We start from the raw sequence: 17,453 nt of genomic DNA on the forward strand, positions 1-17,453 counted from the left end.
AGACCTTCGCTCAGCATTATGTCGTCGGGTTTTGGGACTTCGGAATGCAGAATGGCACTCTCTTTCTTCACCAAACAAGCTCAGGGCGATAAAGGATTCTACAACTATGTGGCAGTCCTCCTTACAGGCCTCTTGTAAAGCCTCTGTCATCCTTTTCCGGCTTCGCATCGGCTGTACTCGGCTGACTCACGGTTATCTCCTCCGTCGTGAGGACCCCCCTCTCTGTTGTTGAGGATCAATGTTGACTGTGGTTCACCTCTTACTGGACTGTCCCGACTTAGCCGCCCTGCGACGGACTTTCAGCTTTCCTGACTGGCTGCCGCTGGTGTTAGCTGACAATGTCTCACCGGCTGATCTAGTTTGAAGATTCTTCATGATGGGGGTTTTTATCACTTTATTTAAGTGTGGGCCCTTCAACCTTATTGGTGAGTGGAGGGGATGGCAGGCCGTCTTGCTCCCCCCTTCGCCCCAATTGGACTGGCTTTGACTGGGCTTGGTGGTTCACCCCCACCCTCTGCCTTCCCACTCCTTTCTTTATGGGGTCTGTTTTATCTTGATTGTCTATCTTGTCTACCTGTGCTTCTTCCTTCATGCCCCTGTCATTAGTCACTTTCTTTCCCTCTTATCTTCTTTTCTTCCTTCCTTCTCTATCAATAATTTGTCATTTTATAGCCATTGTAGATCCCTCTTATAGTGTGAGGTTTTATCGATTTTAGTTATTCCACGGTCAGAGGGACTTATGACCGCACAGTTTGGTCCCTTTCTCCAATCCAATCAACCAACCATTTCATACCGCTTTGCAATGTTACACCCAGATATTTAATTGACCTGACTGTCAAGAAGTACACTCTCGGGTTTGATACAGCAATTCACAAACTGAACTCCTTAAGTAGACTGCTTGCTCCCAAGATTAAATTCAGAATTAATTGAGTTGACCAGTGGTTTGCAACAGGATAGCAGTAGTACTTGAATTCAAAGGGGAAAAATAATAATGTAAAGAATGATAAATTACATATATTTTCAGTCTACCGACACAGCTTTACTAATCTTGTAACGTGTTCATTAAACAGTCACAATTAATTGTACAGAAACTCTTATCGGAACTAGTGTTCCAACTGATCTTTCACAATAAAATTAAAATGAGAGAGGGAGCAAAATGTGTTATTTCTATACCCCTATTAAATTTTTTTTTGTGTTCGACATTTCAGCAAGTTGAGCGGTAGGGACCATCTGGCAGCTAATTGGAGTTCTTTCTCAAGTGCCACATGCTTGCTATATTGCCAGTTTTGGAGGAATTGTCTGGCTGGCTGAATACTGGCAAAACTGTTCCCCGTCACTGCTGGCAAAACTGTTGCCTGTTACTGCAGTCTGTCAATCACAAAGTAATTTTAATCAAAGTATAAGGGCAATAAAGAGAGCGGGAGAGATCATGCTTTTGCTCTCTTATGTGTGGATTTTATGTATAAAATTATTCAACACTCCATTACAGTATAGCAGCCTTTAATTGGGGGAGGGAGGGGAATGGAGTGTTCTTTCACCCTGTCTTTTTTTTTTTTACGTATTGGACAGTAAGTGGAGAAATAGGACAACTTCCCACTTCAGCTTGTATATCCAGTTTTATTTCAATTTCTTCATAAGTTAATACTAAGCTCCTCCTATCTGTTGATTTTATACCAGATTTCTTTAGATTTCGGATGTTTGTGGGTGTGGATTTCACCCTTTGTTGTGATCCAGGCTCTTTGCATAAGGTTGAAATGCTTTGTGCTTCTAGCATTGTAATTGAAAGTTCTCTCTGCTGTTAGGTAGTGACCTCTGCTGGAAATAGTTTAAAAGCAGCTGCAAGCGTAAACAAGGGCATTATTGCATGTACTGACATACCCAGGAAAATGGGGTTCCTCAGGGTAGTATGTTACATTGTCATTAACAACATAGTGTCCACACTCAGGAAACCTTTCTGATGGTTTTTTTATGAAGATGATTTTTGTCTTTTATTTGTCTTCTAGTCTTGATACAATTGCCCAAGAACTGCAACTAACTACTACTAAACTTACTAGTTTAAAATGTGGCTCATCATCAAGTGCTTGTCATAAAGCATAGCCACAAAGCCCACCTACACCACTGGAAGTTAAAATTTTCCGATACACTTGTGACTGCAATAAGTATCTGTGTGTAGGGGGTGCTTTGTGGCTGTGTAGTCGTGAGTTGCACTTGAGAATAAGCCACACTTAATAAGGTACAATTTTAAAATACAACCTGGTGGAACAATATCTTTCTTCCAAATAAAGTTAAGGAACCTAAAATTGTGAGCTAAAACCACAGCCCATCCCCCCTCCCAGGTGGCTCAAAATTCTTTGGTGAGTTTGTACTTGGCTACCACGGGATCGCAGCCTTTGCAGCTCATCTTCCCTTTCTGTGCTGCATGTCTATCCTTCTGCTATTCTTTTCCCCCTCCTGTGAGGAATATTCTGGGATACTTCTGAAAATGTGTTTTGACGTTTTAATAGCCTGACATCATCTGTTTTTCCTTTCTTTCTTCATTCTTCATCTCCTACCCTTCAGGTAGGTGACTGAGTAATGCATAATTCATAGCCTTCGGTCGACGGGTAGGGTTTGCACACACTCTCTGGCACAGGCCAGGCCCAGGGAGGGATGATTGCTTGAGCTGTTACCTTCCCATATTGCCAGTTGGCCCCTCTGTCAGGAGTTATGGAGGTGAGAACAATCAGCTCCCATCTGAAGGCGGGAGGAGCATGCCATTGGAGACGTTGGAAACCAGTGGGGATTTTCTTGCAATGAATCAGTCACCATCTCAGTCTATGTCTGCTAAACGCAAACGGAATGAGACTAAATATTCAAAGAATCTCCCAGTTGAATCTAGGTTCCACGTGGTATAATGTACTGATGGAGGTCAGTCCTTTGCAATGGTTAATTCGTTTATTATTCTGAAGGGTGATGATGTTGCAAGCTCTGTGAAATCGTGCTCTTGTTTACATAATGGAACTTTGTGTTTGGAGACCAGTTGTGATTTTCAAGCCCAACAATATCTTGCAGCTTCACTCCTCCACAGCAGTGCTGTTTGTGTCAAGGCTTGTTGAATGCTGAATTTTTCGTGTGGCATTATTTACACTCGGTCTGACCAAGGGAGAAATCAAAATCTCTCACTCTGATCTGGGCATTACTGCAGTTCATTGGGTAATGAAAAAAGTTGTTGCTACCTTAGTGCCTACATGTGCTCTTTTTCTCACATATGATGAGAGTAGTGCTCCCATCACAGATCAAAACAGGCTATGAAGTCATCTTCATATGCCAACCACAAAGCCTCTAAGAAATCGGACAGAGACAAATGGCCTTCTCCTTTGCTGACTCCGAAATCCTTCAACGGTGTCGCTGCATAATACCCTCACCGAGCCGACCTCTATTTCACCAATCTGCCCCGGACTCATAGGTTGACCCGGAGAGAATGCTGATGCCTCTGTAGATCTCATGGAAGAGGATCCTCCAGTTCTGTGTGCTGTAGTCAATGGAATGTTTGTGGCATTAGATCCAACAAGCAAGATTTACAGCTGCTCTTGGAATTGCAACATCACTTGTTTTTTACTTCCAGGAAACAAAATTGCATCCTTGCGACCACTTTGACATCTTGCGTTTTCTTCCGGCCTGCTTTGATCTTCGTCCCCAAGGACAGCATTCCATCTCATGGGGGAGTCATGCTGATCATCTGGGATGAGATTCGTGGCCAAATCAGCTCACTGAACACTCAGCTGCAAGCTGTTTCAGTCCGCATTTTCTTTCCTCGCTTCACCTTTTCTCTTCGCAAGTCTACATCCCTCCCATCATTCGGTGTCACCAAGGCATACTTCTTCCAGCTTATTGGGAAATGTCTTCACCCCTTTCTGTTGCTCAGTGACTTTAATGCACACCATCCCCTTTGGGGTCTTGCAGGACGTATCCGAGAGGTGCCCTCTTGGCTGACCTTCTCAATCAACTCAACTTCATTTGTCTTAACACTGGTGAACCCATGTTCCTTTCAGACATCACACACGCCTATTCCCATTTGGATATCTCTTTCTACACTGCCCAATTTACCCATTGTCTCGAGTGGCCTGTTCTCTCTGATGTGTACTCGAGTGACCGTTTTGAGTGTGCTATCTGTTTGCTGACTCCTACTCCACCTACATGTAAACCCAATTGGCAGCTTTGTAAGGCTGACTGGAGGCTTTACTCCTCCCTTGCAATCTTCAACAAACATTTCCCTAGTTGTGATGACAGGGTAGAATACCTTACAAATATTACCTTAATGCTGCAGAACGTTCCATTCCTCACACTTCATCACTACCACACCGTTTTCTGGTTCCTTGGTGGACTGAGGCTTGCTGTGACACGATTTGTGTGCGGGGACATGCTCTCCGCATTTTTAACTATATCCTACCATGGTGAATTGTATTCGTTACAAACTGTTGCATGCGAATTGTCATCACATTCTTCGGAATAGCAAAAAAGCTAGCTAGATTTCATTCACTAGATTTTTTTTAACAGTTCCACTCCCTCTTCTGTCGCGTGTGGACCAATCTCTGATAGCTCTCTGGGACCAAGAGCCAATTCCCAATTACCGGCCTGACCATAGCGGGTGATGTCATTGTGGACCCCATTGCTATCTCCAACACATTAGGCTACTATTTTGCAGAGATTTTGAGTTCCATCCACTGTTACCCCACCTTGCTCCATTAGAAACAAGTGGAGGAGGCTCAGGTGATACCGTTGTCCTTTCACAAATGTGAATACTACAGTGTCTATACTATGAGAGAGCTACATCGTGCTCTCACTTTCTCTACATCGTGCTCTCACTTCATCTCGATCTTCCACCTCCGTGCTGGGCGATGTTCACATTCAGATGTTGCAGCATCTGCCTCTTGCGTGCAAACACTTTCTCCTTCATACATACAATTGCATTTGGGCAGATGGCGTGTTTCCCAGACGCTGGTGTGAAGCTACTGACATAGCCATACCTAAGCCCAGTAAGGACAAACACCTTCCTTCTAGCTACTGCCCCATTTCTCTCATCAGCTGTGTTTGCAAGGTGATGGAGTGTATAATTCATGGTGGCTCAAGTCTCGCAATTTACTAACCACTGCACAATGTGGGTTTAGAGTGCACCATTGTGCAGTTGACCATATTGTCACTTTGTCAACCCATGCCATGAATGGTTTTGTGTGGAAATACCAAACTATGAGCATGTTTTTTGATTTGGAGAAAGCCTATGACACCTGCTGGAGAACTGGTATTCACCGTTCTCTATATACATGGGGATTCTGAGGCCGCTTGTCGTGTTCCCTTCAGAAATAAATAAATTAAAAAAAAAAAAAAACTGAGTTTTCAAGGCGTATGTGGGTTGTGCCTTGTCAGACAGCTTTATCCAGGAAAACGGGTTGCCTCAGAGCTCCATTGTAAGCGTCGTCCTCTTTGCTATCATCATTAACCGTATTATGGCCTATCTCCCACTGGGAATCTCCTGCATCGTTTTTGTTGACGACTTTCCTGTCCGTTGCAGTTCTCCATGGACTTGTCTCCATGAGTGGTGTCTTCAACAATGTCTCGATTGTCCTTACTCATGAATAGGGACAGGAAAAAATCGGTGTTGTTTTATGGCCAAAATTATTATTTTTTGCACTTTTCGGTGTTGTTTGCCGGTGTTATTTTCTGGCAAGCTTTTTCTGTTGTCAGTTATCTATTTTTGTCATATTTAACCATTTTTCAATGCTATGTTGAAAATTGAACTATTCCTAAGATAGTGCAGGCCAAACATGAGACAAGTGTAGAGAAAAATTATTTTTAACAAAAATTTTTGACACAAACAATTTAAAAAAAACAAACACCAAAGGTAAAAATGAAAATAACAGTATGATGCGGATATTTTATTGATGACATGTTTCCCACTTCTGCATATCGTTCTTGAGCTGTGGAGACCACAGAAGCCGGTCTCCACAGCTCAAGAATGATCTGAAGATCTGCTAGGAGCATGAAAGGTGTCATCAAAAAGTATCTGCAAGAGGGACTATTATTTAAATTTTTAACATTTGTATACTGTTGTTGTGCTTGGCCAGAATGGTGTGGAGTGATAAATATCTTTTAAATACTGGGAAAAAAATAATTTATCAATGATGAATCCAGCAGATTACAAAATATACAGAACTTCCCTTTTTTTCAGATACGCAATCCAATTTTTGACACTCGACAATTTTTCTCATCGACTTAAATATTTATGTTAAATGGTTGAAATTTCTTATGGAATAACAATAATGAAAGTTAGAAGAAAAGCTTTTAATGTAAACAAAAATCTCTGCCTTTACAATGCTATTCTTAATAAATAAAATGTCTTGGCTGCATCATCAAGTTGTAAGCTTAATGATTGATGACAGTGTTAGCAGTGTTCACACTCACCCTCCTTCCAAATACTTGCATTACATTCATAACAAAAGACCTAGACTGTGTCGGCAACGCTACGATGGAAAAAATATGTATATATTAGCATCAGTGGAACACAAACTTAACATCCATTTGTATCGTAAACCACGAAACTATCCATTACATCATGGCTTACTCATTCGGCTACTGTCTCGTCTCAATGATCGCATTTCTTCAAGCCTTATATCGTTGCTGTGTTATTAACCGCATTTAATAAACATTGGCGATGTGTTTGTGATAGATTGTCATTGCGCCATTGCTTTGAAATGGCACACTGTGGCACATACACTGAAAAAGAAATAAATAATCGAAATTCACACAGTGGTCGTTCGTACGCGCTTTCAAAAGTTGATAGTCGAAAGGCCACTAGTTAAGTCACGACTGCAAAAAGTAGTGTGACAGTTGAACATAGAAGATTTCAACATTAAACATCGTTAGATTTAAGACACTTCTTAAGAGGACACAGAGAAATTTTGTTGAAAAGCTCCAATTTTGCGTTACCTCCTTAAAAACTGCTGAATTCACGTTATTTCCTTAAAAACCACCAAGTTCGCGTTATTCGTCGCGTCATCGTTTAAACGAATTTTTCCTGTCCCTACTCATGAAGCATTGACAGTGGCTTTCGCTTTTCCTCTGATAAAACAGTTTGTATGAATTTCTGGTGGCACTGTCTTTACATCTTGAGCCTGTTGCTCCTTTGTTCACTGAAACTACGAAATTCCTGGGGCTCATGCTTAATAGAAAACTTTCTTGGTACCTTCTCCTCTGTTTGTACCATCCCTTGTCCATTCGAAACCAGACTGAAGGTGTTTCGTTTATGCATCTGCATATCCGTCCATCTTATGTCATCTTAATACCATCCACCATCGTGGAGTCCATTTGGCCACTGGCACCTTTTACACTGGCCTGCCCGATCTACTGCAGTCATATCGGCGTGATGTTCTTCTCAGCAGAAATGCGTGCTGCTTTCTGCCATACACAGCCACAGATCCTGTGCCTCCTTTTTCAGTGACTCCTTTGACCGACAGTATGGGGCACGTCCTCCTCTGGTACATCCTAGAGTTTGCTTTTGGCTATTGCTCTGGCAGCTTAACTTCACACCACCTGCCACCTCCCCAATGGGTGTGAACCCTTCATCACTTTGGCTTTGTGTGGTGGCTCTTGTTCACTGTGGACTTCATTTGCTTCCTAATGAAACTACTCTGGATTCAATCTATCGCTGTAAGTTTCTCGACATTCGCATGGAACTTAGCGCAGTACCTTTGTGTATGCTGATAGCTCTCAGACTGACTGTGGTGTCAGGTGTGCCTTTGTCATTGGCACCGACGATTTTTGGTGTCGACTTCTGGAATATTGTTCAGTATTTACAGCAGAGCTCTGTGCCCTCTATCACGCCACACAGTACATGCGGCGATACAGACATTTTAATTGTAATATGTTCAGATTCTGTCTGTGCCCTTCAGAGTCTCTATGTGCTATATACGGTCCATCCCCTGAAAGCTTTCACTTGCACACCCTTGAGGGAGCCACTGTGATGTTTATGCGGGTTCCTGGTCATGTCTGTCTGATGGTAAGTAAGGCTGCTGATGCTGCTGCCAAGGCTGCAGTGCTCCTACTCAGCCCGCTAGCTCTGCCATTCCTTCCAATGAATCTCTGTGTTGCCGTCTGTCGGCAGGTGGTGTCACTATGGTATCACCACTGGTCTTCTCTTCATGGGAACAAGGTTCGGCGAATTAAATCTCTCCCAGTGGCTTGGCCAACTCCCTCTCGCTGCTCTCGCCACGAGGAGATCATTTTAGCTAGGTTGCGTATTGGGCTTTGTCATTTTAGCCATCAACATTTGTTAAGTGGTAACCCCCACCACTTTGTAGGCATTGTCATCAGCCTTTGACAGTTCGACATTTCCCGACCAAATGCCCCTTTTGTAAGCATTTACGTTGTAATCTGTGTTTGTCGTTTGAGTTATCAGCCATTTTACCAAACGACGCATGGGCTGTCAACTGCATTTTACTTTTTATCCATCATAGTAATATGGCGAAAGACATTTAATCTTTAGTTTTGGACCTCTGTTGTCTGTATTGCGTATTTTTTTGACCTTTCTCCAAGAGGAAGTCCTTGTTTGTATCTGTCCTGGGCTTAATGTACTGTCACTTTTAACTCCTAAGGTCCTGACACGGGCATGTATGACCTCAGTTGTTTTTGCGCCACAAAACAAAACAAAACCACAGGCTTCAATTTTTCCCCAGAGAGTTTTAATTACATACTTCATGTTCTAATCAACCTGAACTCAGACAGGCACTACTTGTAGTTTATAGTAATCAGGGAAGTTCCTGGGCATCGTCTTCAGTTAGAAACTCATCTGGTTGCCTCACCTGAAGTGCATCAGTGCAGGAGTTCCAAAAGCCTTAAACGTGTTAAAAGTGACCTATAGTAGAGTTGGCGTAAGAAGATCCCTGACAGTTGCAGTAGGCTGGGCACGCAGCTTCGTGCGGTTACCTCGTCCAGTTAAATACATGATTTGATAAAAATTTCTCTGGTAATTGTCTCAATATTGTCTCAGTTTTATATTGTTTTTGTGTGCAGCCGTTTGGTCATCGAAACTGAAAGTGGGCAACGGCACTGTTAGCTGTAAGTGATCTTCTTATGGTGACTTGACTATAGTAGCTTATTTGGAGGGGGGGGGGGGGGAGATTTGTTATTTCACTGAGCCTTTGTTCAATTGTCACTGAACTGTGGCTTTATCACATATTGTTCTGCATTCTGTTGAAAGATGTTCAACGAGTGGACATTAAATTTATGACAGGAGTCTTCAGGGCCTTTGTGCTGAGGCAGGAAAATCGCCTCCAACCAGCCAGCAGAAGAGTCTTATGTGTATAAAGCCTGATTAGTCCCCCAGTCACCAATTTTAAATGTTCTTGCCTGAACCAACAGCAGAACAAAGTACATAAATCACAGAAGAGCAACAAAACTGTTTGGAATTAGAGCAAAGGAGCTGCTTGCAAAGTTCTGTGTGGCAAGAACTAATATCCCCCATGGTTAGTAGTAATATCCCCCATGGTTAGTAGTTGTTAGCAAAGTATGCTTTTTAATATGACAAAGTGAAAGAAAAGCTGTACACCAGATTTTATTTTCAGACAAGCGTATTATTGAATTTTTAGATGAAAAAAACCAACATTTTACAGTACTTACACTTGGGAATCTGAGTAGGGACATATTGTTGGCTCGTCGATAGTTTCTCTTCATAGTGTCTTTTGGCTTATACTTCCAAACAAATTTAGAGTCAAAATGCAAAGCTCTAGGTAAGCCTAAAGGTACTGGAGTAGATGAGATGCAATCACTGCAATAACTTTCTTCTCTTCCCTTATTCCGTAAATGCTGTGCCGACCATTCAGCAGATATACTCAGCAGACAAAGTGGTCCAAAACATACAAGGCACACTTCACATACTACAACATCAATGGAAAGAAGTGTCATTCTCATTGATACAACGCTGTGTGGGCATCGTGGGAAATGAGCAAGCTGACATGACGGCAAGAGAAGTATGCTAGATAAGTAGTGTACTACCCCATGCTGCCCCAGTTGGTGAGCGCAATACCTCATTGTCGAGGAGAAGAGCTATATGTCAGTGGGTGCACATTTGGCTGGAGGTGCAAAATAACAAATTAAGGCTTGTGAACTCTACAATTTTGCCATGGCGAACACCATTTTGCCACATATGTGGAAAGAAGGGGTGTTAACACGTCTGAGAATAGGACACTATCCTCTGACACATGGGCACTTCATCTGGAAAGAGGACCCTAGTGTGTGTGATGCTTGAGGTATACCAGTGTCTATGCACACATCTTAGTTGATTGCATTTTATATTCTGAGGAGAGTAGCATTTTTTTTGATAATGTTTAGTTTGCTGTTTTAAACAACAGTGAGATGAGTGTGGGAAAGATTTTAAGGTGTTGTGTGGTTCCAGAACTCTTGCCCAAATTATTGGGTAAGTTATTTTAATGTATCGCAGATTGGCTGATTCATCCTTTTTAATCAGTAATCAAGCCAGTCATGGTTATCTGCATCAGTTTTACAACTTGCACTGTGTGTTCATTTGTCTTCTAATAAATATTTTTGAACTGAGACTTTGATTATTATTTGAGCACTTAACATCGGTGTATAAAACTGTTACCCAACATTTTCTTCTTCTCACAGTGGCCGACTCTTTCCATGTTTTTATTATAGGTCAGCCAGCCAGCCACATCTCTGTGTGTGTGTGTGTGTGTGTGTGTGTGTGTGTGTGTGTGTGTGGGGGGGGGGGGGGGGTTGTTGTTGTTTGAAAGCTTAAAGTTTAGCAATCTTTTCACTGAGTCTGTCTGTGACTCAGTGCCTCATCCATGTGGTGAGTAGCAGTCTTTCATATTGGGTGATGTAAGCATTAACAAAAGTCATAAATGTGCATGTTGACATGTCTGCTGTGTGCAAGATTTTTATTGCAGATTTTAGTATATTGATAATCAAGTTTCGTCTGTGTTGTGATTGCCAGACAGTCTTTTAAGAACCAAATAAGTGTCCATTTGCATTCTTAGTAAGCATTTCACATATAAATATAAGCAGTAAAATATTAGATGTTGTTGTTAGACTATATTGAACAATATGCCACTTGTCATTCCTCTGCAAGTGAACACAGCTGGATTTGATTTGGACCAGTCTCTGCCAAACAGTTGATAGGCATAATAGTCTGGGAGCACTATATTGATTGGGGTTTCTGTGCGTCCTCTCCTGAAAAGAGAAATAGCTATGATAAGTTGTCTTTTTGAAATGTTCTACTTGACTAGAAACAAAATTATATTGATAAAGATCTGGCAGATTGCTGTGTTTCTGTACTTTTATTTCACTCTTTTCTTAAACCATATTAATGGTAATATTTTTTGTTTGTTTCAGGATTTGGTGGCCTTTTTTTGTTGTCCTCTTCTATATACTTGCACCCCTACCAACTCTGATTGCTCGCCGCTACAATGAAAACTCTGGAGCCAGCAGTACAAGTGCTTATGAGCTGGCAATATTTGTTACAATGGGGTTTGTGGTGTCATCTTTTGCTCTGCCTATCGTGTTAGCTCGTTCGCCATCAAATGATCCAGTTGTAAGTTTGAAGTTAGAGTTGTACTTCATAATGTCCTTGACAGAACAACTTAGGTTTTAAGCAAATGTTTTGTGTTTCAGATTCAGTGGGGTGCTTGTTACCTGACGTTAGCAGGGAATGTTGTTGTCTATGCAACTCTAGTTGGGTTTTTCATGACCTTTGATGCAGAGGACTCCGACTATACTATGTGGTGATTATGAAATCATAATTGATGTTGATCACATCCTACATATTGTGATTACTGTGGGCTGTTATTATTACTTTCTGACTTTTTTGATACATGATCTTGAAGTAAATATCATGTTATCTTACGTGAAACACATTATTTGGTAAACTTGTGATAGTAAGGGTGGATAGAACTATTATGTGCAGTTGGCACATGAGAGGGCAGTATTATGTGATGTGAGACGAAGTATTTCAGTTACTTTATTTTTCGATAGGCAGTATATTTGTATCACACTTTTCATTTATTTATCATCATTATGTTTTGGTAAGATGCTTTTAACCTGATTTTATGTAATAAATTTTTGTTTTGTATCTAATTTGTTCCCTGGTTTTAGTATCAGTTCCTAATTTTTTATTTTTTCTTTCCTTAAACAGATAATTTTGCTGTTGGTTTTTAGATTTGTGTACATAAATTTGCACTGCATGCGGCTGAGGATGGACGCATTTTTCTGTTTCGATCAGAAGTTTAATGAATATAGGGACAACAATGTTCCATGGACAAAGGTTAAAATTTTATAAATATATGAATATGAGGGACACTGTTTGTATGATATTTTAAAGTTAAATCAGTTGATGTCAGAATCTCAATATACAGCTTTTCTATGGCTTGAGGACTATAAAGGTGAGAGTTTCAACTCACATTTGTAAGTTACTGGATCAGTGAAAAAGGCTGTAATGCTTAAATGAAAATCAGGAATTATATAATTATTTCTTCAACAACTGTTTCTGTAAGACATTTGTGTTTCTGATATTAGCACAAAAGGCATTTGTATTTTTCATGTGCTGCAGGTGGTTATTTTAGTGAAACCTGAAGTGATGACAGATAACAGTTGCAACTACATTATTGTTAATTTAGTGTGACTGTAGTTGAATCTCCAGAGTTACTGATTTCTGATGTGTAAATAAAATTAACTAACTTGTTTATGTTAACATATAAACATAAGCTTTAAAATATTAGTTATACTGTTAGAATATATTGAACATTTTATTTTCAGTTGTTAATCTGCTTTATTTATTATTTTTGTAGCAAGAATAGTTTAGTCAGGCAGAAATGTTGAGTTTTATTAGGAAGTGATTGAGTGCTGTTCATCATTTCAAAGTAACTCTGCATTATCAGAAACAATATTTGCAATTAACTTCTGTATGAAATGCAGTACACTGACCATAGCATGCGCAAACTCTCTGTATTCGATTAGGATAATTTTCATTGTGTCAGCACAGCACGATTTAACATTCAGTAAAATTCTGAATAGTGCTGTACAAATGTGTTACAGTGGGTGACAACATATGTTTTTCAGATATTTTTGTTTCACTCTGAAAGGTTAAAAGGTTTATAATTTTGACATTGACATTGTTACGTAAGCAAGATTAGCTTCTGTGATTCAGAGCAATAATGCAATTGTTAATATGGAGACAATCTACATTGTAACAATTAAGAGAATTTTAGCAGTGCATGAGAGTAAGTTTGGTGAACATTCTTATTGCTTATAATGGCATGTTTTCTTGCCTGCATTTAATTTGTACTGTGGAGCCATTTCTTTGTATGCAACCCATTTCTGAAATGTATCTATTGCTGCCATTGTAAAAGAAAATTATGATATTGTTATGAGTCAGAAAACTGCTTTTCTTTGCTCGTGAGTGCATATTATCAGTATTATAGTAGCTTGTAGAGCATCTGACGCAAATATTTGATTCTTCAGACATCTGTTATCATCACTTTTTATGTTTATATTTGATCTCAATAAAAATAACCCTCCTCTTCACATTGATTGAGGTAGATAAGCTGGAACTGTCTACAGCAAGATATTAATATGTGAAAATACTGTTGGTAAATGAAGATTTTGGACTTTGAGTTATTAATTAAAATAGTTTGTGAAAGAACGTTGCAGGCAACTTGACACTGCAGCAAATAATAGAGGTTACATTTTTAAGGTAAGTATCGTACTTTTAAAGGAAGTTCCTTAAGACCTTTACTGAGGTACTTGTCAAACTGATTTGCCTTTTTTTTCTGTCTGATCCTTAAAGATGTAAATGGTCAATGACCATATATTTATCAGTGGTGTGCTAATGCTGAATAACGGACAATGAGTCTCTTTTTAATATTATACTTATGAATTTTAACGCTCAGCTGGTAGTACCTTGCAAATGTTACTTGCCACAGCTATACATGGAAATAGTAAACGGTTTTGAGGGAGAAGAGGATCATGCAACCCAGCAGCAGTCTCGAATCCACCAGGTAGCATCTGTTCCTCAGGTTAAGGCAGCTACCGATAGGTCAGTTCCCTTTGTTAAGGATAGCTGAAATAACCCCTAAGGCTGGTGCAGAAGCTATAAGGTGGCAGCACCATGACTGGACTTGCTTCATGTCAGATAGCAACTGACTGGAAAGAAAACTTCATGCTCTCATGTCTCTACCAGGAAATAATTGGATTGGACAACACATTGATGACTCCGCTATGAAAAAGGATAACACATGGAAAAAACAGAATGCTGTACATATTGTGATTTGAAACACGCGAAAGACCAGCTAGGTGAGATATTGGCAGAAAAGGGATTTCAGTAGCAGTAATTTCAAAAACAAAAAAGAAATTGAGACGTTTGAATGTGACTCAAAATTACTTACAGTTCTACAGTGGAGTTGATTGGAAAACTAGAGCAAATGCTCGTGACGTGTTGTTGGTACAGAAGTGCTTCAGATCAGCAATCGGTAGTTACACTTTCTGGAGTGAAAGGATTGTTCAATTGTGACTACAACTGTCATGAGGCTTCATTCAGTGATTGATGTCTGTGCTCCAGTTGAAGGGGAGAAAGGGTTTACAGAAGGATCATTAACAAAATCAATGGGTCTAATATTATCATAGTAATGAGGGACTTTAAAGCTTGTGTAGGTAACACAAAAATTGAGCAGTATATAGACCGTCAGAGGGAAGCAACATACTGTAGTAACGGTTGCAGTTAAATTGGTTTCGCTGTATATAACCAACTCATAATTCTGAACACAATGTTAAAAAATAACGCAGGCCACAAACTTGCCTGGGAAGCTAGTAACCTCAGGCCAATAATAATAAATTGAATCCTTTGTAATAAAAAGTGGCTGATGTAGTATTGGATGCAAATGTGTTTCAAGGCCTGGAAATTGAATCTGATCACTATAACCGACAATAATAAAGAACTAGCCTTCCATGTAAGCCTATTGAGAAACTCCAGTATACTTTAGTTAAAAGGATGATCTAGTGAAAAATGGCCTGTAAAAGAAAGCTCAAGAAGACTCTCCAATACATTCTAAGAGAAGCTGCCAGTCAGAGAATTGGCAGAAAAAGTAAAATGACACAGGAAGAAAGGACTGGAAACAAGTCGCTGAGAAGGCTATAAAGAACAAACGGGAAGCATTTGTGAAATATCCATCAATAAAAAAACAGGAAGATAATGTAGGACATCATAGGAAAAGAGCAGTTATTAAAAGAGAAGCACGTAGAAAACTCAAGTTGGAAAGAATTTGTGGCCCATGTAGAACATGGTGTTTACAAACCCCAACCACAGACCCTCAGACATATCAAAAATATAAACAGTGACATAATAGAGAATGTGAACGTGAATGCCATCTCTTTATCTAAATGGTTGCAGTACTTTCAGAATAGCTTCAGGCAGCTAGTTAAGAGAAACAACCTCTAAATATGAACTGAAAGAAGTATTAAACAAAATAAAAAATAATACCCCAGGAGAACAATCAATCTAGAGCTATTTAAATTTACAGACAGTTTCTTATATATGATGTGCTCAGGAGATGAAGTACCTGAGAGCTGGACTAAATCAGCTGTCATTCCTCTCTTCAAAAAAGGAGAAATAAGCTTCTTGAACATGGCGTTTAAATTTTTGCCAGTGTCATCAAAAATAAATTCTACAGGCACTATGATCCATCATGGGTGAGCAGATCATGCTAGAAGATTTTTCATGGAAGTCGCTAAGACAATGTTCATCAGAAAGACAAAGTGGATCGTGATCATTATTGGCAGGCAAGTAGACGGTACTACACATATGAAATGATTATATTTTCAGCTTTGAAGGACCAACATTTATTGTGCAACTCTGCCACAAAATGTACGTTTTAGTACGCCATCAGACTCCAGTAGTTGTGAATGCAAATGTCCAGATGTTATGGCATGGAGTTGTACGGGTCTGGAATGTAGTCCTGTAATATTCTATTCCAGGGAGCGTTTGTACCTGAGCGTCTGTAGATCGGTGGGTAGAGGTGGAATCCTGGGGGGGGGGGGGCCACACTCCATGGCAGCCCACACTCCATGGCAGCCCACACATTCTCAATATGGGAGAAACCGGGTGATGCGACTGGCTGTAGCAGACTATCCACAGCTATAAGGCACACTCAGGAGGTGGTAGCGATATGAGGACAATGTTGTCCTGTTAAAATAGGGCATAGGCATTGGTGTTCGCAAATACCAGAGCCACCATTTGCAGAACCACCTACCGCGCGGCTGTCAGTCCATTAGGAACACTAAACACTAACGGTGATTGGCGTCATAAGATATTACTCGTGGGATGCGTGAATGGAGGCCTCAAACCACTCCTTGTGGTACCCTACACTGTACCTCCACACATGGATCCAGTGGTCATAAACTCCAGTGCAGAAGTGGGATTTATCACCAAAGATGACCCACTACCAGTCTTCAGGGCCTCATGTCCATTGCTGCAGGCACCAGACTTCAGGGTGCGAGGAACAGGGAGAGTGACAGATGGCATGATGTGAGCTCGGTCGTGCAACTGCGTGCCAATGGTACTAGCACTTAAGAGATGCGATATAGAAGGCCGGACAGCTCACTGAACAGCCCCTATCATTGCTGTTGGATCTGTTTGCACGTGACGGACAATGTGTCAGTCCTCCCTCCTTGTGGTGCATGTCGGACATCCAGATCCTACATATCATGCATGTGTATCGCTCTGTCTGCATTATTGCCAACAGTGGACAATTGTGGGACCCGTTTTGCACGCAATATGACGATTGAAACACACAGCCCATGATGTCGCCCCCTATCAAACTTGTCACATTGACATAGTGCATGTTTAGGTGATGCTATCAACCAACGGATATGACAACTCAGCTCCACCCATGCTCGCTGAGAGCAACAGGCCTTGCAAAATTAATCATTAGCATAGCTGACGGTGTGCAATGTACCCACACAGTTTGCAGTGGATCAGCTGGGTCCTTCTGGCTGCAACTGTTTTTCTAATGATCAGTGTAGAAAAACATAGAGAACTCAGTTTCGAAAACATATTGCCTTTGACTTCAAAAAACCTTTTCATAAAGTTGATAGAAACAAATTATTACAGATTCTGGCAGACGGCCATGTTCCCCTCTAACATATTGATAATACGTACAAAATTTGCAGAACAAACTTAATCTGTGTCAAGAAAGTGGGCAAATATCAGAGTGGGGCAGAATACATACAAGAGTACGAGAGGGCTGTGGCTTTTCACACTCTTGTTTGTTATTTATATGAATAAAATCATCCACAAGTGGAGACAAATGCCACATGGTTACATTAAACCCAGCAAACACAAAGCTAGACACTTTATTTATTTATTTATTTTTGCAGATTTAGCTCTTGTAACATCTTCAGAGCATGGCCTG

At 40.5% G+C, this 17,453-nt stretch overlaps 1 protein-coding gene across 4 annotated transcripts in view; it reads left to right on the plus strand.

Annotated features, from left to right (window-relative positions):
• Window positions 1-13,507, plus strand: part of LOC124798437 (leptin receptor gene-related protein) — a 39,436-nt gene extending 25,929 nt beyond the window's left edge. For 3 of the 4 annotated variants that reach the window (XM_047261851.1, XM_047261853.1, XM_047261850.1), the window contains 2 exons: window positions 11,386-11,584; window positions 11,665-12,126. In XM_047261851.1, coding sequence (XP_047117807.1) covers window positions 11,386-11,584; window positions 11,665-11,778 — 313 coding nt within the window. In that variant the 3' untranslated portion in view covers window positions 11,779-12,126. Of the gene's footprint in view, window positions 1-11,385; window positions 11,585-11,664; window positions 12,127-12,184 lie in introns of those variants that run through there. The other variant, XM_047261854.1, reaches the window with a different exon arrangement.
• The last annotated feature ends 3,946 nt before the right edge of the window (window positions 13,508-17,453 follow it).

Source organism: Schistocerca piceifrons, chromosome 5 (genome assembly GCF_021461385.2).
Source record: "Schistocerca piceifrons isolate TAMUIC-IGC-003096 chromosome 5, iqSchPice1.1, whole genome shotgun sequence".
NCBI classification, from domain to species: Eukaryota; Metazoa; Arthropoda; class Insecta; order Orthoptera; family Acrididae; genus Schistocerca; species Schistocerca piceifrons.